The 24,567-nt window shown below is 42.9% G+C and overlaps 1 protein-coding gene across 1 annotated transcript in view; it reads right to left on the bottom strand.

Annotated features, from left to right (window-relative positions):
• Positions 1-24,567, bottom strand: part of LOC308300050 (uncharacterized protein) — a gene marked incomplete at both ends in the record, with an annotated part of 131,748 nt that overhangs the window by 74,693 nt on the left and 32,488 nt on the right. The window contains 3 exons of the mRNA XM_080743815.1: positions 13,682-13,735; positions 14,183-14,236; positions 18,201-18,254. Coding sequence (XP_080599941.1) covers positions 13,682-13,735; positions 14,183-14,236; positions 18,201-18,254 — 162 coding nt within the window. The remainder of the gene's footprint in view (positions 1-13,681; positions 13,736-14,182; positions 14,237-18,200; positions 18,255-24,567) is intronic.

The following is a 24,567-nucleotide window of genomic DNA, read 5'->3' as shown; positions in this document are numbered from 1 at the left end:
GAGAATTGTTTGAAAAATAAGCAGAATGTAAATAGTGAATTTGGTTTGGAAATTATGACCTCACAGATTGAATGACCAACAGCAGACACACAAACAGGTAGACGGATTAATGTAATGCCACAAACTGTCTTTTATAAACAGTGTAGATGTCTATATCCTAATTTGTGGTAAATATTGGAGAGAACTCTGTTTTGGGAGTCTAGACTAGATCATTATCTCTGTGTAATCTAGATACAGTAAACACTAAAACAGCATTTATATTCTGAAACATTATAGACCAAATTCAGGGACAGCAGTAAATGTGCTCAGATAATCAAGCAAGGTTATCATGCACACTGCACAGACAAGTCTTTAACTACTAGAGCAAATCAAAAGACGCAAGCACACACACCTCCTCTTCTATAATTATTCTAAATTATCTTTTTTTCTACCCATACAGTAGCTGTATCTTCTTTTTCCTCTATATATGCCCTGTGCGCTAACTGCTGCGCTGCCTCTGGCAACTGATTCTGGGAGTCCTTGAGGTTTGACAACCACTGATCATAGAAACATACGTTTTTCAAATGTTTCAGCCTCAGGTCTCAATGGGTTAAAATAGGTTGGGAATCACAAAACTAAAATGGAACCAAAATGTGGAAAATACTCCTTTTTTGCTTAGTTAACTGAATGCACAAAACATTTGAACGCTCTTGAGTTACAGACCTACAAGGGCCATTCGGCCCGCTGGAGGTTGTCGGACCCCGACGTTGAGAAACAGCATATTCTAGTGGAAAGGAAATAAAAGACATGTTCCTCTGAGGGAGCCGAGATGATTTGCTTTGGTTAACTACCACCACAAAACAGTTGTCATAATGTGTTAAAATCTTTTTTATGATGCACAATTCATGAGCACCCAGCCACCCATAATAATAAAGAGCACAACAGTCAAGACAAAACAGCTAGCTAATAAAACAGAATTGACAAAAATGTCTTAGGGCATAACATGAACATTTTTATTCTTTCCACCCTTGTATCTCAGTATCACCAGATAAAACCATTTTAAGCCCCACTTTACACTTTTAGCCATTTGAATATAGCACATCCAAAGCTCACAACGCATCATGAAACATCAGGTTGTAGATATGCCATTAAAAGTAGTAGTTCACCCCCAAAATGACTTTTCTATTGATTACTCACACCATGGAGACTTGAATTCAATAATATTTATTGTATTTGTCGCATTCCTAACACAAAAATAATTATTGTAAATGTACCTCCATTGATTCCGGATGGGGACCCAAATGCATTTGGAATCAGGAATCAATGGGGATAAAATTATTGTCTTAGGAATTCAACAAAAAAACCAAAATATTATTGAACTCATATCTCCATGGCGTGAGTAATCAATAGAAAAAAGGTTATTTGGGGGGTGAACTACTCCTTTAAAACAAAGCAAAAAGCACTTGCGAAAACTTCAAACTAATTCTGCCATGTCCTTTGCAGCTATTGCGCATTTCAAAATCACATTGTACTACGATGCTTACATGAAAGGCACATTGTGAACATGTGTGCGCATATGGACACACTCAACAAAAAGGACGAGCAGTTGAAAAAAACGTGTCACGGTGTCCCTGGTGCGTTTTCAACTTCAGGGGCTTTATTGGTAGTAGGGGTCTTCACAGCACACAGAGACTCATCGCTATCTTCAGGCCAGGAGAGATTCTCCTGATAGAAAGCGATCACAACCTGTGGGCACTTGACGTTGGCCACTTTGGACGGCACCAGGTCGGCGTCGTCACATCCCTTCCACTTCATCAGGAACATCAGCTCTCCAGTGGAATCAGTTGCTCCATGGATCTTCTCTGGTTCCAGTCCTCTCTCAAAGCCCCGTGCAGGTGCCTCGTGGACCTCGGCCGTCGTCTTGGTGGGCTTAGTCGCCGTGCTCTTCTCAGTCTTCGTGCTCTTCTCACTCGCCGTGCTCTTCTCAGTCGCCGTGCTCTTCTCGTCGTCCGTTTTGTTCCTCTTGGGCCGGCTGGCGTCCGTGGCCTCGCCGGCTGGCTTTTTCCTCTTGGAACTGCTGCTGTCTTTGGGGCGCACCGAGGGGTCACCGCTGGCGGAGGCACCTCCGCTGCTTTTATCATAGGTCTGCATGAACTCGGCAATGAGACCAGCACAGTCGAGATTCTTCTCTGGCTCCCAGGTGTTGTTCTCCTCGTCGAATCCTTTCCACTTCAAGAAGAACTCCACTTTGCCTTTCACCACCCTCCTGTCCAGCACCTTCTCAACAACATACTCTTCCTCTTCCTCGGAGGAGGATGAAGACTCCTCTTTAACAGACTTCTTTCCCATGGTGATGGTGGCTGCTCAACACGCTGTATATCACAGATAATGTATAAGTGAGTGACAAATAAAACCTTATTCGATCTTAACCCATTCAGGCCTAGAATTATTTGCAGATATACAAGCTCACAGCGCGGCGCGCTGCGAGCTTGTAGATCTGCTATTTTTGAAAAAGCCGTGAAAATGTGTGCAAATCTTTGAATATACATTTTCAAAGCGAACGTTAGTAACTAAAATGTTGCTTCTGGGGGGTCCCTGGAACTAAATATTTTGAGATGGGGGTCCGTGGCCAAATTCATATCATTTTGGGGGTCCTTCACAAGAAAAGGTTTGAGAACAGTCTCTCAAGAACAGACTAGAGCTCCAGTTAAGTGAAAAGGACCTTTTCTTTGATGGTGGCTAGCCAGATTGCTGACATAGAAACATAGGTTTTTCAAAAAACCTTAGAAGGATTCAAAAGACACTTATAGAATCGGGTCAAAATTCTAATTTTCACGTTTTTTCAAAAATAGCAGATCTACAAGCTCGCAGTGCAGCACTCAGTGCCGCGCTGTGAGCTTGTATATCTGCTATTTTTCAATAGTTAAAGCATAAAATAATGATACACAATAATGTGTACCCATTCTTAAATATCAGTTGCACATACAGGATGTAGACAAACCTTATCAGAGTAGACTGTTGAATGTGTAGATGCCAAAATCAGCTGCCACCTTGGTTTAGTGGAGTGTATCAGTTTGAGGCCTGCACTCCAGCAAAACTGCCCAGACTAGATATGAGCAGTATATGTGTGAGCAGCCACACCAACCCAGGTGTCAGCCATGATTTCCAACGAGCCACTCTCCAGATCAGCAACCAATCAGACAACTGGTCTTGAGGACAAGGGGCCGTCACAAGTCCATGCTTAGCACAGAGGGTACAAATGTAAATTGTCATGAATAAAGACCTGGGTAATTTTCTACCAACTACAGCACTGTTTCCCAAGCACTGGGTCGGGGCCCATTTGTGGGTCGCAGACACATTTTTGTGGGTCCCTTAATTTTTGGTTTCTACATTTTGTTTTAAATTATTATTATTTAAAGTTGTACCATGTAACTTTTTTTATAAAACAAATCTTAAAATTGTCCTAACTGTTAAATCGCTAAAGTTTTAGAACACCCACTCCGTTATTTTCAGCTTCTGAAGCCTTCTCTTTATATGTTTTCTATGATCCTGGCCGTGGACCGGATTTCGCGCAAAATTGACGTAATCTGCATCATCTGTATACGTTGTGTATACGTTGCCCAATCACATCGCCGATCATGCACACATGGTACACTACCGGCCAATCACAGCGCATCTTGAAGTGGGGTCGCCATATTTGTAGTCGCCCGTGTGTCTCTTTACTCAAAAGGTTTCTGGCATTCAACATCAGTCAAAATAAACAAAACTGTTTCACTACTCACCAAACCAAAGGTAGTTTTGCGTTGTTGAAAGTCTATTCTCCGCGGTGGTGAACCCCTCAGCACCCCACCTACTCTGTAAAATACATTATTTTTGGCATGAAATAAAGTGCATCCAACTCGACCGCCGCTTATTTCCGGGTTGTGAACCATTGTATCTGCGGTGGCCGCTAGGTGGCCTGAGGTGTGTGCGTTTTATTTCATGACAAAAATAATGTATTTTACAGAGTAGGTGGGGTGCTGAGAGGCCACCGCGGAGAATAGACTTTCAACAACGCAAAACTACCTTTGGTTTGGTGAGTAGTGAAGTAGTTTAGTTTATTTTGACTGATGTTGAGCGCTCGGAGGGGCCGACAATCTCGAGTCTAGCCATTTCCCGACGGGTCTGTCAGAGCGTCTCCGGGAGGAGACGCGATGGACCAGAGCTACCTCTGAGCATAAGTGGCTCAGGACTTGAAGCTGCAATTTGGGAATCGGATGCTTTCTGGTCTGTTCTCCAGCCTGGGTTACTATCAGTCATTGAGGAAGACACTGAAACCCCAAACTGATGAGCAGGTTGGTGCCTTGCATGGATTCCTCCACCATCAAGGTTGTGAAGAATTTTGGATAAAGGTGCCATTTAATGCACCACTTACTATCATCTTTCCACTTCTCTCCTTCTATAAGCCACTGCAGGGAGCCATGTTACAATGAAGGCTGTTTTGTGAGTAGTGTACACTTCAACCAGTCTGCTTGGAAAATCAATACCTTAGAGTTCAAATGAATAGAGAAATCTTGGCTGCAATCTGGCCACAATGGAGACACCTCTCATGTTTGCGCGGTCTGAGCTCCAAGTCAAACAGAGCATGTTTTCTTCCATATAAACACCAATTATTAATAGGGGCAGGATAGAGCTGTGATTCTGTGTAAGTTGAGGAATTGATGGTTGATTTGAATCAGCCTGTAATTAGGATGATGAGGATGGGAATTGAAAAGTAAGCAGAATGTAAATAGTGAATTTGGTTTGGAAATTATGACCTCACAGATTGAATGACCAACAGCAGACACACAAGTAGGCCGACATACACACAAGCAGGTAGACAGATTAATGTAATGCCACAAACTGTCTTGTATAAACAGCGTAGATGTCTATATCCTAATTTGGGGTTAATATTGGAGAGAATTCTGTTTTGGGAGTCTAGACTAGATCATTATCTCTGTAATCTAGATACAGTAAACACTATTTATATTCATTTATATTCTGAAACATTATAGACCAAATTCAGGGACAACAGTAAATGTGCTCAGATAATCAAGCAAGGTTATCATGCACACTGCACAGACAAGTCTTTAACTGCTAGAGCAAATCAAAAGACGCAAGCACACACACCTCCTCTTCTATAATTATTCTAAATTATCTTTTTTCTACCCATACAGTAGCTGTCTACTTTTTCCTCTATATATGCCCTGTGCGTGCGCTAACTGCTGCGCTGCCTCTGGCAACTGAATTCTCCGGCAGAATCATTAACTAATCTAACTACACACAAGCAGTTACAGACAGGCATAGCATCTGAGAATGCCACACATATGAAACACTTAAACTTCATGTGTGACAATTGACTGTGTGTATTCACAGCAGCTCACTGCAGCTCTGCAATTTACAATTTAGGCATTTGGTAGATACTCCTATCCAGAGCGATTTACAAGTGTGAAATCGGAGTAAGCATGAACCCTAGACAACAAACAACAAGGTAAATAGTCACACAAGTAGAGTGCAAAGAGAACCATGTAATCCCTCAAAGAAACTAGGATACCAGATAAACTTCAGACCCAGCATCTGTCTAAACAAGCTATCTAAATAACATTCCCTGCATGCTCCTAACCCATTCCTTAATTCTAAACTGATCCAAGTAGTAGTATACTGACTGCATCTTTATTTCCTAAACCGTTCTCACATTTTGCTACTATACTGCTCCGATGACCATGACATTGGACGTGACAGATGATAGAGGGAAAAAAGGAATAACAAACTGAGAACAAAGAGACTATAGAGCCTGTGAATACTGGAGATACACACAGAGAGGCAGGCGGTGAGGAAAGAGGTAAGGAGAGAGGTGGTCAGGAGCTAAGGAGAGCCAGGCCGATATATCAATTAGCCTGATATATCAACCATTGTTAACATTTTTTGACAACATCAGTATGTACAATTATGCAGCCACTGTGTAGATTCAATAAGGTGGTTAAAGGACAACTTTTGTTTTTTTTACAACAAGGGTTCATATTTTAGATAGTCATTAGAGAAAAGAAAAGATGAGTGTTAAAATGTTTTCATTTACCTCTTTCTATCGTTTTAGTGATTTTAACGATTTTGATTTGCATGCATGCCTCAAAATGCAAGTGGCTAAATATGTCTTTTTAGACACAATAAGCCCATTCCCAAGATTTCGTGGGAAGATCTGACTAATGGTGGCTGATGTAACTAGTAACAAAGAAATTGCCGGCTTATTGTGTCTAAAAATACTTATTTAGCCACTTGTATGCATGCCCCCACCCACTGAAATCAAAATACTAAAATCGCTAAAACAATAGAAAGCAGTAAATAACTAGAAGCAGTATCTTCCGAGCACAGGTCTCCACCAGGCCACACAAATTGCCCTGTTAAAGCGCCACCATGAGGTTGATTTGAGAAATCTGAAGTGGCATTTCTTCCTCTACCTAGTTGGAACGTGCACGCCCAATTTCACCAAGATTACACGCTGTGTTCATGATCTGAGGCATTTTGTTCAAAACGGAGCAATCCTGCAAACTTTGGAAGCCAATTTTAGACAATCAGGATGGAATATGGAAAATCAGACATATCCATGATGATCACATGACTGTAGAGATACTGTCTACCGATTTGTAGGATTTTTGGACAAAATCTGTAGGAGTAGTGTACAGAAATGTGTTTTGCAAACATCGGCCTCATGGTGGCGCTAGAACAGGGCCATTTGAGAAATGTGGGGCAGAGGTTCTGAATTGGCATCCAGGGAAGGTGTGTGCTCAGTTTGGCAGCGATCGGGCCAACGGCACCGGAGATTAGCTGGTAACAAACTCGGAGGACGCACGCACGCACGGACGGACGGACGGACGGACGGACGGACGGACGGACAGGGGCGAAAACATACTCTCCCCCTGCCTTCGGCTGGTGGAGACAAAAACATTTTAACATTCATCTTTTCTTTTCTCTAATTACAATAAAAATATTAACCCTTGTTGTAAATATATACATTGTCTATCTAAAAGTTGTTTGTTTGCTTATAAGTTAAATGTTCACAATTTCTTTATCGAGTGTACGTTTTTTCAGATTGATTAGTAGTGATTTTGGACAGAACATAGGTCAAAACATTAGTATAGGACTCTCCAGAGTCGGGATTAGCATCGGACCCGGAAATCTGGCATCGGTTGGGCTCTAGTAAGGCGAGAGGTGTAGCTTGTAATGCAGCCTGTATTTGAGGTTTGGCCATGTCCCCTCTGCCTGACCCTGCCTACCATATTGAAAACCCATTCAGAACAAAATGTTGTACAGGATTTAACATGCTTGGCTTGTCTGACACTGTAAAATCACACTCCGATCACACTTTCAAAGCACTGCTGCTCTCCCCATTACAGTTTTCCATGGAAAACCGGCAGCCAAATTCCAGAATTCCCAGTCGGAGTCTCAGCCAGGCCAGGAGGCACACGAGAGAGGGAGGGAGTGTTTGTGAGACAGAAAATGGTAGAAATAAATGATACTGTAGTGTACAGTATGTGGTGTACTATTTTAAACTTAAAGCTGCAATTTGCAACTTTCTTGTCCTCCCCAGTATTTGAACCCCAGTCTCGTCCGCAAGCGCCAACATTTCTACTGCTTAGCTATAATAACAGATATCCTGTTTGAGCAGAAGATGAATTGTACTTTGATCATCAGCATGCAGTACCACTTGTCAACCAGTAGTGGTCCCACCCGACCACATTTTACAACAGAAGCAGAGCAGGTAGACCAAATACAACCAAATACAACCACAGTTGTGTTAGTTATTGTATTAACCAACTCTATTCAAGCAAATTATCATTGAGACTCCGGAAGCCAACCTGGGTTCAAATCCGATCAGAGGCCGTTTGGTGCATACCATTACCCATCTCTCTCTCTCTCTGTCCTACCATTTCCTGTCCAGTTCCGCTAACAAGCACACACTACCATACAGATTGATACAAATACTATTACGATTTTTGTTATGGGCTGCAGCTATTTTATTTGTTATTTTTTTCAAAAACCTTCAAACCTTCAAAAAAAGAAAGAAAATGCCTTTCTACAAGGTCACAGTGCAATGTCTTGTGACTGTTTCAACTGTTTTTATTTCATTTGTGACACTTGCTTTGGCAATGTAAACGTATGTTTTCTCATGCCAATAAAGCTCCTTTGAATTGAAAAATTGACATTGACAAGCTTTTTTTTAGCGTGTTAGAAAATGTTTGAAAAAGTCATTTTTCGGACATTTTCATCTATACCGACATGGCCAGAAATAGCGACGGCAGGTTGAAAGTAAACTATCGTAAACATGAGACGCTAGTGGTGACCCAGTGGCGCAGTACAACTGCATTAAAAGTCAGTAGGGATTTAACGAGGGAAAATTCAGACCCCCGGTCCAGACCTCAGTGTGTCGGCAGGAGGCCGCTATGTGTTTAGGACAACCTGACACTTTCCACCTGAGTCAGCTGCGAAACACACGTGACCTAATAGCAGGTTTTCTTTTTGTGCTCTGTATCTGTATTTCTCATTTTAAAAATGATTTAAACTATTGAAAACAGCCGATCTACAAGAACACAACGCCTCGCAGTGCGAGGCGTTGTGTGGAAACCTTGTCGGGTGGAAACCTTGTATGTCCAAAACTGTTCATCATTTTAAAAATGATTTAAGCTAGTGAAAATAGCCGACCTACAAGCACACAATGAAGTACACAAAGCATACATTGTTTGCTTGTAGAACACATTTGAAACTTGGAGATACAAGGTTTTTGCCCGACAATTATGATAGGAAAGAATATCCCAGCGCATGTTTTTGCTATTAATATTAAACACTAATTATCTCAAAGCCCTCTTGGCCTAGCGGTATATATTTGGTTCGATTCCCATGCAGGTGGTACATAGGCCAGTGATTCTCAGCCCTTTCCATTTCAAGGACCCCCAGCTTGATATGCATTCGAACACAGACCACCATTTGCTACAATTGGTTTGTTTTTTTCTCTGAGAGTGATGGACCAAGCCCCCAGAACCCTGGGGGCGCCCTGAAACCAAATGGACATGGTGGCCGTTTTGAGGTACTGCAGTTGGGTCTACTCACATGAACGCGCGTCTAGGCTTCTTTGTATTGACGCGCGTTCATACCGGAAGTGCTCGTTCATGAAAGCGCGTCCATGAACACAAACTATGACGCAAAACGCGTCACAGTAGACCCACTACGTCACGGTTTTACTAGCCGGAAGGAGGGGTGAAAACGCCTCATGCGCTGGGTGAGCAACTCAATGCAAGTGGACGGGCGGGGATATCTGGTGTCCTCTCTATTCTTATTATAACTCTATGTGATGGACCCATAGGTCCAAATACTGCGTTTGGTTCCATTTGTACACTCTCACAGTTACAGACCTATTGTATAAGGCTCCAATTGGACCCCTGGTGGTCCCAAAACCCGATGTTGAGAACCAATGACACGATAAGTAAAACCATGCCATGCATTGCTCATACATTTACAGTAAGACCATAATTAAGGAACTATTACGCTTCAAATGAACCACACACTTTGAAATAACACGCGTATCTAAAACACAACTGAAGAACAAGGTACAATGTCTTTCATTTTGTGCAGAACACGAGGAAAATGGTTATTAAGTGTCTGAGTATGTGGACAGTAAGCACCCTGACACCCTGTGGTTAAGATTTTACAAGTTTCCCCTAGTCATCATCTGTGGTGCACTGACCAATACCTTTGGCATGATCTGGTGATGTCACTGTGTGTTACGGAGGTTACCATGGGGATGACCTCCATGTCGTGAGAGTGGGAGTCTATTCTAAGAGACTCTTGAGTACCAGAGTGGGAGAGAGATTGAGAAAGAGAGACTGAAGTGGGAGAGTGAATGAGAGCCTGGAGACGTTGAGAGAAACAGTGCTTGAAAAAGAGTGAAAAGGAGAGAATAACAGAAGACAGAGAAGGAAATAATGAGAGTTAGAGGTAGAGTAGGTAGAGGGTGTAGTGGTGTGTGTGTGAGGTGATCCATATAGAGTATATACGTGTACATTTGTATTAATCTCTCAACATTGAAACTAATTTGAACCTAACTTTAACTGACCTGACTTGTCGCTGTGCCTCTGAGAAATGGATGGGTCTATAGCCAAGCAAAAACGATGTAGGTGCAAAGCTTTTCTCTCTTGTGTGCCCCTTGTGGATGGCCATGGTACTACTGTCAGCATAGGATAAAAGGCTGTTGTAAAAATAAAATACACTGTCACACTGTTTCAGGAGCCAACTTCATGTCAAAATCATACAAGGATGTAGAATATATTATCATAAACCACATGAACACCACGTGAGCACCACTAGAGGCAGTTTGACCGCCTGCAAAAAATTACATATCAATGTTTCTAGATGCAGACCACGTTGACTCAATCCAACATTGTTTCATTTTTAAGTACATTGTAATTGAGAATGTATTATTTACTGTTCTGTCCCTATCTGTATGCAGATCAAATGAATCGGCAGCAGCTGGCTTTGTACCGGTTGGGCTGGCGCCTTGCTCCAAACCTTTAGACGTATTTGGGGTTTGCAGGAACACCTAAATGTTTCCTCTGCCCATTAGGTCGACTACCTGTGCTTTTTGGCTTGGCCTTCTGGTTGATGACCCCTCAGCCAGTCCTTCCTGGACATTTACACTTATATGGCTTGAATTCACACATCACGTTTCTTGGCCTTCCGATTCTTGCACTGCCAATGCCAATACTCGCTTGCTGAGAAAAGTAGGTTCTCAATAATTTTCCATGAGCCTTACATTTTCCATTGAGCGTGCGTGTGTGTGTGTGTGTGTGTGTGTGTGTGTGTGTGTGTGTGTGTGTGTGTGTGTGTGTGTGTGTGTGTGTGTGTGTGTGTGTGTGTGTGTGTGTGTGTGTGTGTGTGTGTCACCGAGAGACAGAGAGAGAGAGAGAGAGACTTAACAAGAGCCACATGTTTGGCTTAGGGCACTCATCCAGCTCTGGCCTGACATACTGTTACACAGCACTGTGAGGGATGGAAACATGCAGAAGCACTTTACACCTCTGTTCAATTGTATACATACACACAACCTATCTGTTCTCTGTTTACATGTGCAATCAATTCCGCCTTTGGCTTATTTGATTTAATCTGCGGATGGCTCATTTGTAACATAATGTATACCTGTGATTCTCAACCCCCAGATAGACAGGTTTTTATCTCTGGTACATCAACCTACACTGTAAAATCCTTATTGTTAATTTAACTGTAAGAGTGTATAAATGGAACCACGTGGATCCATTAAGGGTCCATTTGTACACTGTTAAGAGTTACAGACACTATTGGTTTCTGTCTATCAATCATTTAGCTCTTCGTTCCGGACCTCACATTGAGAACCAGTGATGTACCGGTATATGAATGAACAGCTATATTGTGTTTAGTATGTGTACTGTATAGTATTAATTTAGGACAAGTTGAAGGTTCCCAGTTCCATCCCAGGCTCCCCCAGAGTTAGTGTCGAAGTGTCCTTGAGCAAGACACTGAACCCCTAATTGCTCCCGATGAGCAGGTTGGTGCCTTGAATGGTTTCCTCCGCCATCGGTTTATGAATGTGTATGTGAGTGGGTGAATGTAGTGCAATAATCATTGCAAAGCACCTTGGATAAAGGTGCTATATAATTTATTTATTACATTTTATTTATGGTCAATATACCGTAGCATAAAAGAGTGTGCTCTGATGTCATTGTGTGTATTCTATTTATGTTGCATCCTGTTTTGGGACAATTTCTTTGCACCAGAGTAAAAACGTTTATTTCAACGATGGCCCAAGGGAGCACTTGCCAAACGGATCATTGCTCTATGTGTTCATCCAAGCATTTTATCAGAGGTTTTTGTTAAAGCCATCAGCATGGATGGAGCTCACGCTCCTGTATACTGTGTATGAGGCGTCAGTCTTTTTCACATAAGACCACTGTAGCTATAATGGGTTGTCACGTTCACAGTTCCCACACAGATGCTCACAGTTCTCAGACAGATTGGTTATGAAAGAGGGTGACAACTGCATTCAACAACAGAAGAGACTACCTGAAAGCTTCAGGTAGTCACTAACAGATAATACGTTGTATCGATCGGGTGATTGTCTAACTGCAGTAACAGCAACAGTAACAGCAGCTGCAACTACTAGTTGGCAAAGTGATCGTACAGTACATGTATACTGTATGACGCAATCAAGCCGGCCGTAAGACATTTTCCACTTCTGAAAAATGGCGGACAGGAGGGGTACTGTACTCTGTGGTCAGAGATGGAAACACATTTGCTAATAAGTATTTGGCAGACAAAGTCATGCCTCCGGTTGTTATAGCAGACAAGCAAGTGAAAATACTTGCTGCCGCCTTTGGACAGTACTAAATTCTGCCATGGTTACAATTGTTATTCGTGGCTGTCGTTTGACTGGCTAGGGGCACGCAAACTACACAGACATACAGGTAAATAGTAATGTATAACTTTAGGAATATGAACCTGTACTAGCACACAGCACCTTACCACCACCTCAAGTGGGGTAAGACCAACTTAGACAACCTTTTATTATCATTGCTGCTACAATGTCTGAGAAGCCAGAACTGCCATGTAAAACACCATGTAACAATGTCAATCTTGAATCTTTAGCTGATCATTTCTCTACTTTTTTTCTGTATTATTCAATAATATTCACTATCTCCTTAGTAAATTTATGTTCATCAACCACTGGCAGTAAGAATACAGCCACAGAAAACCACTGCTTACGTATGAAACACAAACATGACTGTGACTTGAGTGCAACACATGTGCATAAGTGTGCATGTGCACACATGACACACTTCATTTACAGCTCTCCCAAGGGACTATGCTCTCTGGTCCAGTCATGTTCAAAACAGCCTCTGTCCAAGTTCTCTTTCCTAGAAGCGTGAATCATTCTAGATGAGTCTCTAATCTGTACCACGCTAATAACCAAGAAGTGTATGATTTCATCGTACTCTCCCACCCCCATCCTTCTCCATGCAGCTCCCACTCCTCCGCTATCCAGCTGACACAGATGGAAGAAGTGGTGAGCACGGCAGAAAGAACAGCAGAGAGAGAGAGAGACAGAGAGAGAGAGAGAGAGAGAGAGAGAGAGAGAGAGAGAGAGAGAGAGAGAGAGAGAGAGAGAGAGAGAGAGAGCTATGGCTTCATTGCAGTGAAAGACAATAGTTGCAGCAAATTACACTGAACTGGCCAGTCAGACTAAAGTAAATTTAACTACTGAGCCAAAACGGAAAGACATCGAGAAGATCATGTAATGGCAGACACATGCACGCACACACACACACACACGCACGCACGCACGCACGCACGCACGCACGCACGCACGCACGCACGCACGCACGCACGCACGCAAATGGTCACATGCACACTTATGCAGGGGATTATGTAATGCAGAGCTGTCTTATTCCTGGGCCTGCTCATATGGTCTCATTTTGTCACAATTGGCAGGGAGATTCCGTGATCTCATACATATATTCTGCAGATATCAGCACAATGTTCTGGCTTGGCCCCGGAACAGTCTTATTGTTATGGTACAAGGAACAGTTTGGAGGAAAAGACAATCGGAGAAGCTCGGGAGAAGAAGAAGAAGAAGAAGAAGAAGAAAGGAAGTGTTTGTTCTTACCTTTCGACCTTCTTGGCCCAGCAGTCCAACCGGGCCAATCATTCCTGAGTCTCCCTGGAAGACAGAACAATACTGTCAACATCTGCTAGAACACAATTAGGCCTGGCACGAACTTGTAGTTGACGATGAATTGTCATATAAATAATTGCGATTAACGATTTAATTATGAACATTGGAACAAGATTACATCTCTGCTTGCCCTTTGAGCTTTGTAAACAAAAGCTGCTGTTCGACAAATAAATATACACAGAAATGACTGAAAATAACCAGTACCAATAATTAAAATGGGCTACGGCCAAAACAGGCCATTGAGTCAATATCGATAATCTTAGTTTTTTGTGTCTTTGTTATTTTTAATCATAGTAACATGTTTATGGTCAAAGTGTCATGCTTAAAATAGAATAGCAGCAGATACTGATTCACCGTCTCTAATGATAACAACTATAGAGTGTATGCAAAAATGAGGGTGCCAGATTGCCATAGAGAGGAGCAAAATGATACCTTCTCTCCTTTAGGTGCTTGTCCAGGAGACATGCCTGGGTCTCCTTTTCTCCCCTAAACAAAAACACACAAAAATACATTATGATGAAAATGATCTCAATCTTGACTAAGGCAAATTATCTTATTGTCTTAGAATTAACTGACTTATTTCCACCTGCCAATTAACCACTTCCAACTTGGTGTACATATTTTGGGTATGTCATTATGGGTTAGGGTTAGGGTTAGGGTTAGGTTAGCAAAAAACCTAAAACATGAAATTATATATTTTCAAGCTCACAGTGCATTGCTTTGTAAGCCGGTAGATATCTTCACTATTTGTCGTCAGACAATGCATAGGGTTTAAGTGGTTAAACTGAGAGCAGAGGCGTCAATTGCTTGGCTACAGGGGAAACAATAAAGGGTAATAAATTCATCATGCCTGTTGCTAAGGTATGGCAACATGACTGGTGTCTTGCACGCGCGCCTTCGTGCGAGCAAGACGCCAGTCATGTTGCCATACCTTAGCTTTTGCTGAACTGACGCCACTGACTGAGAGACGACAAGAAAGGAAGCACTGACAGCGGAACCCTCGGTGGCTGTCAGAGTGCTGTTGGATAATCAGGGAGTCAGTGTTCCGCGGTATGAGGTGGAGGGTTCCTCCTATGAAACACACTGCGCTCCGCCGTCAGGAGGGAACAATACCTGGGCTACTGCACATCAAAGCTGCATGTCGGAAATGAAACACCAGACACACACAGCTCTGCCTCCCTCCCTCCCCCTGGACTCCTGCTGTTTACAACTTTGCTTCATTTATCCATGATGAAAGCGCGCCCCTGGACATCAAACGCTTTGGGAATAATTCCCTCAACACACCTGCCCTACAGAAGCAGTTCACTCAGTGTTACCAGTGTTACCCAGACAATGGGGCAGGACCTAGCCTCGCGTAGCCAGGCTTACTCATCTGCAAAGAGAAAAGCCTGGTAACGACCATAGGCTGAAACGGCATGAAACAGTGCTAGGATGTTATTGTTTTTTCATATTCTCCGCTGGCGAAAAAAACTGTTCTACTTCTCCCGACCCATCGGTTGCGCTCGTAATAAACAATATCCAAACAAAAACATGGATTCTGACAAAGGACACCTATTAAGAGCGAGTTAAGAGCTACAATCTTTATGTCCTGACGGTCGCTTATCTAATCGCCCGATTAGGGAGTCTTACTGGTTTTAAATCAATAGGAAAAAGACATTTAAGAAGATTGGCTATTCACTACACCTCTGGTAAAGTTCTATGTGTTCAATGAGCCAGTGGATACAGATGTTTTCTCTAACGGTCATTCCATGTCTTTCCATCAACAGTGCTCCATTATCATTCTTTGTTAAGCTCAGTGTTGTGTACAAATAAGCTGACATCATCAAGTGCTAAGTGCTTTTACAAGAATAAAGGGCTGTCAGTGTTGCCAAAGCGATTGAGCTTGTTATTAAATAGATCTTGGCTCAGGCCACAAGGTCATTTACTTTTTTTCCCCATAAAATAATTAAACGGCAAACCAATTCATTATTCAGATCTTTGAATCTGTCTGTGAATTTGGGGCATACCGGTATATTGCTATTGCTAATAGTACCTCCCAAACAGGACATCCAGATTACATAATAAATAAGTAGTCTGGGATCACTTCACTGTAGTACTCAAAGGACTACAATTTGGCCGGAACTATCCACCGGAAACAGTTTTAACCCAAAATAATTCCCCTGCGCTCAAGGACATACTTTTATGGCCTACCTAATAAAGTCCTTGATGCGGAGTAGTTTTGCTTTTGAAAAATGTGTTTGGTATATGCATCTTTTAGTCCAACTCGTAGCGACTGGAAATACTACACTAGGCAACTCGAGCATTTTAATAGAGATTGGGGAAACAAACGGAGGGAACCAAATCAAAGCGACGCCGCTTCTTCTAGTGGTTTCCGCGCTTTAGGCGGAAACCAAACGGCCTGTTGTGAACAAACACCAGGCTGGTGGGCGAGGTTACATAATAAGTGATCAAATAAGACAGTTATATTTATTATACCAGTTGTGCAGATAAAAACAGTAGTCATGTTTAGTTTTTTTGCAACCAGGGAATGTAGGGTTTTGGTGAAGAAGACATGTTGGGCTGAGCAGTGTGATTATACCGCAGCTTAAAAATGTGTGTATTAAGGACTTTTTATTACAATCCTTAAATATAGGTGATGCTCCTCATTACCGGATGGTGGAGGATGAATGCTGAAGTATACATTCACTGAAGGAAATCAAATGAGAAACCCAGAGGATTTGTCTTGGGCAGGGTCATTCCCTGTTCACGCATTAAAATGAGGCGGTTTTATTTGGGGTTCTCGGTTTCCATCTCCTGACGTGTTTCCCTGAACCTCTGATAAATCACTTTGAATTCCCCTGGTCGCCTGTCCTCACTCAGTGGAAACTTCCAGCTGCGTCACTGATCCTCCTGTTTTATGTAAGCGTGCATACACTATACAGTACTGTACTGCATGCATCCTGTTTTATACATATACAAAATGCATCCTTTTATGTTTTATACGCATGCATCCTGCTTCATGCTTTACAGTTTGTAAACACATGCATCCTCTTTTACAGTTAATGTTTTATACATATCATCGTTGTCGGGTAGAAAACGTGTAGGTCCAAAACTCTTCGTTTTGCATTCATCATTTTAAGAACGATTTAAACAAGTGAAAACAGCCGATCTACAAACGTACAATTTTGAAATTTGGAGATACAAGGTTTCTGCCCGACAACGACGATATACACCTGCATCCTGTTTTATGCGTTTAACTCATGTTTCCATTGTTTGTCATAAATTAATGCCCTATTGATCATACTACAACGTCATACAAAAGACTAAGCGTCAAAAGTACCAGATCTACAAGCTCGAAATGTGGCGCAAAGCAACACATTTTGAGCTTGTTGATCTGCTACTTTTGGTACTTTTGAATTTGAATCCTGATAAGTAACTGTTTTGGAATATGAGGTTTTTGCCCGACAGAGACGATATCCAGCATATATGCATGCATCCTGTTTAATGTTTTCTACATAATACACGCGCATCCTTAAGAATACTCACGCGTGCATGGCTGCATGCATGCTCGGTGCACTGAATGGAGTGTTAATGACGTGATGTATTTTCCCTAAATAGACATTTTAGTCTGCCTCTCCTTAACCTCTTGAGCCCTGTATTTACATAATCATATTTAGATGTATGAAATACTGACTTTCGTCCCTATAATGACATGGCTAAAATGGGGATGCCAGGTTGAAAGTGGTTAAAAATATATAGCTAAATATGGACATGTTGGGGGGCGCTCTCAATTCCGACATGTCGCCACTCCGACAGTGACTTCTTATTGTCGGAGTGGCAACACTTCCATAGGCTAGCCTTCCATAGAGGTTAAGGTTAGGGTTAGGGTAAGAGATAGGGTTAGTGTCGGAATGGAGACATGTCGGAAAGGAGACATGTCGGAATGGAGAGATGCACTCGGATATGTTAACCCCTTTAAACCCTCTAGACTTAGTAAATTGGACCTGAGTTGGGTCTACTTTTTACTTGTCCTGTCCTTGTACTTGTAACTGTACTTGGACTGATCTACATGCTGACAACGCATGAACTTGTATATCTGCTATGTTTGGCTAATGTTTCCACCAGAATATGGTCGCTGGGGGTTGAGTGGTGAGGCAGCACACATGCTAAAGTGATGCATCACTTCAATATAGCTGTTGTATAGCGTTACGTTTGCCAGATGTGAATCGAGATGACCCTCATTCTAAAAGCATAAAGTTATATTACTCTTATCAGCCTTTATGCAGGGTCCATCTTACTTGGGACTTGCTGAAAACATCATGTCATTTGGGGTTACAAGCAAAAGAACAACTTGAGCCGCCTGTTAAACCAAAGGCCCAGACGGGTACATAAACAATTGGAAGGTTTGATGACTGGAAAAGCCACGGGGACTGCCTGGCTCTCTTTAAAGACACTCATATGTGGAACATACCTTGAGCCCAGGTGGGCCAGGTCGGCCCGGGTTGCCATGCGGACCGGCAGCGCCCTGTGGAAAAGGCAGAGAGGGGGTCAAAACATAATAAAATGCTCATCCAGATCCCAATCAATCTTCATAATATCGTCGCTGTCCAGTGGAAACCTTGTATGTCGAAGACACTCAAGTGCGACAATGTAGGGCATTAATTTTACGAAAACAAGTGAAAAGTTGAAATATGGAGATACAAGGTTTCTTGCCCGACAGCAACCATATTGACATAGTGCTGCTGAGGTAGACTGCCACTATTCAGAGTTCAGACCCGAGGTTGGGGGCCAAGGCTGTCTGGAGAACCTCAGACTCCACGTTGCCCTAAAACCTCTTTCCTAAACATGAAGCGAGTGTGTTAGTGAGAGTTGGTTAGGGATTAGGGGTTGGTTGGGTGGGGGTGTAGGAGCCTCCATCATATGGATGTGGTTTTGCTCCATCCTGTTGCCTCACACTGCACACAGCCTCCCTATGACAGCCCTGGTAGTGTGTGTGTGTGTGTGTGTGTGTGTGTGTGTGTGTGTGTGTGTGTGGGGGTGTGTGTGTGTGTGTGTGTGTGTGTGTGTGTGTGTGTGTGTGTGTGTGTGTGTGTGCGTGCGTGCGTGCGTGCGTGCGTGCGTGCGTGCGTGCGCGTGTGTGTGTGTGTCTCTCTCTCTCTCTCTCTCTCTCTCTAATGCACACACGCACGTGCTGTTCACACACACATGAGCACCCAGGGGCACGTTACATGTTTTTGCCAGACATGTTAATAATGCAAATCACCTCATTTAACATCTTGAATTACTCCACTAGTGTGTGTGTGTGTGTGTGTGTGTGTGTGTGTGTCTGTCTGTCTGTGTGCATGTGTGTACGCACGCGCGCGAGCGTGTGTGTGTGTGTGTGTGTGTGTGTGTGTGTGTGTGTGTGTGTGTGTGCGTGCGTGCGTGCATGCGTGTGTGTCCGTGTTTGTGTGCATGTGTGTGTGTGCGTGTGTGTGATAATGACTCCTCCCCTTTAGGATTATTAGGCCGCTGGTTCTCAAAGTGGGGTCCGGGGGTCCTCGAGGGCTTTCCAGATGGTCTACAACAAAACGAGGAACGGTTTAAACGGCCCTTATTATTTCGTTCGGCTGCCGCGCCAAGTGGTCAGATGGGTGCGCCACGTGCACTTTAAGAGCATGTTTATTTCAATGATCTATATCAGTGGTGGAAAAAGTACTCTAATGTTGTACTTAAGTAAAAGTATCAATACTGAAATGTAGACGTGTACTCTGTTACAAGTTGAAGTCCGGAATTCAAAATGTACTTGAGTAAAAGACCAAACGTATTGGCATCAAAATGTACTTCAGGTACCAAAAGTAAAGGTGCTCATTATGCAGAAATGTATACAAATCTTTTGAAAATAGCCGATCTAGAAGTTCACAATGCGTCATATTGTGAGCTTGTGAGCTTGTAGATCGGCTATTTTCAAATGGCCGAAATGTAAGTAGGGCTGAAGTGGTTAATGTATGTTTTGTAATTATAATCAAAATCAAAGTATCCAGTAACTAAAGTTTTCAAATAATTGTAGTGGAGTAAAAGTACAATATTTGGATTCGAGATGTAGTGGAGTAGAAGTACTGGAAATTGGAAATACTCGAGTAAAGTACAAATATCTCAAACTTCTACTTAAGTACAGTAATTAAGTAAATGTACTTAGCTACCACTGTGATCTATTAATCAATTGTGGGGGTTGGATCAATGGACCTGTGTAGTAGTATCACAAGGAAAACTCATTTTACAAGGTTTTAAAGAAACTACCTTTTTGTACATCATTTGTTTTAATATGTGTGTTACATTATTAAAAGCGTAGTCACTTGCCAATTATTTGGGGGCCCACTTGCAATATCCTCAAGGCCCACCAGTGGGCCCCAGCCCACAGGTTGAGAACCAATGGATTATGGAGTCTAATCCATTGGACAGTTCTTTTATAGTCTAATCATAAGACAGTAAAACTGTGACACCTCAAGGCGTCACATAGAGAGATATTGTGATATAGTGCATTCAAATCTGAAAATTATTTTCTCGTCGCTTCACTTTGGTGCTGGTCAGTGTTGCGATCAATAGCAGGTCTACAAGCTCACAACATGTCAATGGCAATCGCTGAGGAACCGGAATCGTTAAAATCATTATTGACCGTGTCCCGCATGCGAATACAAACCGGTAGATCCAATCTGATCACTTGCGAATAAACACTGCACCAAAGATCAGATTCGAGGAACAAATCAGATTTGACTGCAGTCTGAACAAAGCCTTAGAGGTCAACTCCACGTCACCTTCCTCTGAGGGAGCTGAGGTTTTTCCTTTCGCCCCTTGACCCCGTGACTGCCCTCCACGTGGCAGGACACCCCGGGCCGGGACCCCACTCGTCCCCCTAGAGAGGGTCAAGGTTCACGCATGCCAGAGAAGGGCAAACGAAGAATCATGACCATGCTGAGGGTCGGGTCGGCGAGTTTCACCGAGGTGAGACAGAACACTTCAGTGAGCCACTGCGCTCACGGTAATTACGTCTCTGAAAACACCAGCTACTGTAACCAGACTCAAACTGGCCCAGTGACCACACAGAAAAGAGACATTGAGGTCTGTGTTGTTAGACATACTGGTGTGCACCAGTAGCTGACCGGATCGCACGTCAACCACATAATTGCAACATTCCTTGTTCGATTCCCAGCTCGAGACCTATGTTTCATGTCTTTCTCTGGACTCTGCCCTCACTCGATTTCCCGTCGCTACAGACACTGGCCTGTCTAAAACAAAATGTGATTCAATTCAATTATAATAGTGCCAAATCACACGTTGTATTAAGACACTTTACATATAGACCAGAGGGCAGAGGCCCTATGTTTGAGCAAACAGTGGTAAGGAAAAACACCCCTTTGACGGGAAGAAACCTCGAGCAAAACCAGGATCGAGGGTGGGCAGCCATCTGCCTTGTCGGGGGGATAAACTATATGTATCTACAAAAGAAAAAAACATACAAGCTCTTTATAACAATTATTGCACTCGTGTAGCCTGTCCCACACAGTCTCTATTAATTAGAAACTTGGATCAAAGTGATATTTTCACAAACTAAATATGTTCCTCCAGCATACAGCTGCAATTCCAAATGGAGTTCACGAGTCCAGACAGTGTTAAGGGAAGCTGCTGTTCCCCAAATATACTTCCACAAACTACACATTTTTGAATTATATGCTTCAAATTAAACGTGTGGTTGACCACAGTGTGGGCAGTGCTCTAGTACTCGCTGCTGGCACTGACATTTCCTACAGCACATGATCGTAGCATTGCCATTGGCATGTTATGTCTGTCATGTCACTTTCTCATACAACAGGTGTCTAATTAGGGAACTGGAGGCCAGAGCACGGGCATGCAGCTGGCTGTGGGAAGGCTATCAAACCAGAAACCACCTTCTGATGCAGTGCGTCAACTATGGTCACTGTGGTAATAAGGCTGCTAACTTTGTGAAATTCAGACTGATTCTAAAATGAGACAAAGTGGCCGCAATGCAAACAAATAATAGCTCCTAATGTTCCGAGTTATGGCAGCCTGCTGGAGCATATAAATATCTGTTGTTAAATCTATACTTACAATTGCACATGAAGACCATGTGTACAGAAAGAAAAACATATACTTTCCTGGTTGTTAAATGTGGACCATGTATGTACGTATGGCATCATTGTCCAATTTGGATTCCCACATAGCGCAAAACATAGCATATATTTCATGCTAGATCATTTAACAAGTTATGCTATAAACATAGTCTGAAATTCCCCACCGACTTGTAAAGATAGAATGTATACAGCCGGCATATAAACATAAAAGACATTCATTCTGTGTGATGCTGTGCCAAATGACAACATGGGGGGTTAATCCAGAGAGCATTAAGACTCCAAAGCTTTTCTCAATTAACCTTTTATACCTTATATACATCATTGTACGATAAATAGCCCAAATAGCTGATATACAAGCTCACATCACATCGCATTGTGACCTTGAAGAGGTTTTTGCTCTGTAAAGACTTGTGTTTGTTTAAAAGCCAAACGGCAAAGAGGCAAATATTTAATGAGACAGCAATCCAAAGTATTACTTACACAGTTACTGTATACTCTAGTAGTAACAGTTATAACTCAAATCATGTCAAATGAAAGTTAACATGGAAACTGTTGCTCCAACTCTGTAATGTTATCCCGTACAGTAATGCGTAATTTTAAAGCATAATATAAAATACAAATAAATATTTCATTATTCAGCAAGATTCTATTGAAATAGAATATGGTTTGGATTTGACTGAGTCATGCCAACTGCACGCTGGTACAATGTAAGAGATCTGCCAAACAGGGGGCTGCAAAAACAGAGACTTGGCGTGAGGTCTGTGTTTTTAATATCCTGGAGCATATTACAGCTATGTTCCATGGGAGACCATCCATATACACAGCTTAGACTGGGGATTACACAGACCCTTAAAAAGCCGATCTGTCGCCGTTGTGTTACCAAAACAGCCCCACAACACTCTGACCTCACAGTGGAGTACCGGCAGAACTCACAGCCAGCCGAGCGTGTTCACCGAGATCCATCTGAGATTGAGCATTTTAGTACTTCATATCAGCCATTTCCCTGATTTAACCGTCTGCTAATGCTTCAGGTTTGAGCTGCTAACAGACTCCAGCTGCTCTGAGTTAGCTGTAAGTGTAGGTGAGTCGGCGTGGAGGAGCTTCTGAGAGCCTATAGTCTTTATTATGCCTGAGGAGCCGTTTGGTGGGAAGCGTGACGCATGATGGATGACGGCCTCTCTCACCACAAAAACAAAGGATCTTTTGACCCAGCGGGCTCCAGACAGGCAGACAGGACCGGTAAGAGCAGGGGCGTCAGACCAAATTCTGGGGCCCTGGGAACAAGGATTCACTGTGGGCCCCCCCTCATGAATGTTAACTATTGAAAAATAGCAGATATACAAGCGAGCTTGTAGATCTGCCATTTTTGAAAAAATTTGAAAATGTGTGCAAGAAACCTATGTTTCCATGTCAGTGGTGCTCAAACTTTTTCATGTCAAGGACCCCCAAGATGATATGTATTTGGTCACGGATCCCCCATCTCAAAATATTTAGTTCCAGGGACACATTTTCACGACGTTTCGAAAATAGCAGATCTACAAGCTCGCAGCGCGGCACTCGCGCTGTGAGCTTGTATATCTGCTATTTTTCAATAGCTAAAGTTACTAGGGCCCCTCCACCCCCTCCACCTTGGGCCCTAGTAACTCAGTCCCACTTTTCTGTGACGCCCCTGGGTAAGAGAGAAAGATGGGCAAAACCTCTACATGGATACAGGCATAGTCATCACATTGTATCCACCTTAAACCTAACCCTCTTTGCAAACAGCGTCATTATACACATGACCAGACGGTCTGTGACAACCTCAAAGCGGTCGTCATGGACACCAGACCTTGCCACACACCTTTATGTTGACAGGGGTTACCGTGGCGACAGCATCTCACACTCACGTGTGTGGGATCAGAGGTGAAGGTTCAGAGTGGGGCTCAGGGGGGGGTTCAATGGTGCCCTCTGTGTCGCGTTACAGTCTAGCGGTAATCCGCAGGCTGAGCTTCCAGGAACTCCCTCCGTGACGAAAAGAACCTGGGCAGGAGGAGCGTGACTTTCTCATGCAGAACCAGGATTATGCTGTATATGCTATATGGATCAGGCCATAGTATTTCACTGTAGTCATTTATAGCGTTGTTGCTGACTAACTCTTCAAAAGTTAACAAGGCACAGCTGTCTGCAGGCCTGGTCCCATGCAGGGAGGTATGCCGAAACCTGCAGCGCAAAAGTGGATTCCGACGTGATTATTTCAGCAATCAACAAGACAATCTCTTCTGCTAAATCAAAACCATACCTCTTTCATCTAGCCCCCAGGGGTTCTTTTAGATCATGTGTGTGTGTGTCTGTCTGTGGAAGTGAGTAAAGCCTGAGTTATACTTCCTTGTGTGATGGTGTTGCGTGACCGAAAATAGCCGATCTACAAGCTCACAGTGCGTTGCGTGTGCGACACACTGTGGGCTTGTAGATCAGGCTTTAGTGTTCATATGCCGAAGTGTTTGCTTGCGTATATGGCAACAGCCGTTAGAGCTGAGAAATGCTTTTGTTTATAGGAATGCTTCATCTGTGTCGCTCTCTCTTTAAGTATTCCAAGTAGGTCATAAACACACACAGGCACAAACGTCTGCGGCGAGAGATTAGCTCTATAGTATGTGTGTGTGCATATGTATTCACGTTTTACTGTGTTTGTGCGTGTGTCAACAGAACGAATGTTGGGGTCAAAGTCAG

Source organism: Nannobrachium achirus (genome assembly GCF_963921795.1).
Source record: "Nannobrachium achirus genome assembly, chromosome: 15".
Taxonomy (NCBI): Eukaryota; Metazoa; Chordata; class Actinopteri; order Myctophiformes; family Myctophidae; genus Nannobrachium; species Nannobrachium achirus.
This window is presented reverse-complemented; position numbering and strand designations above follow the sequence as displayed.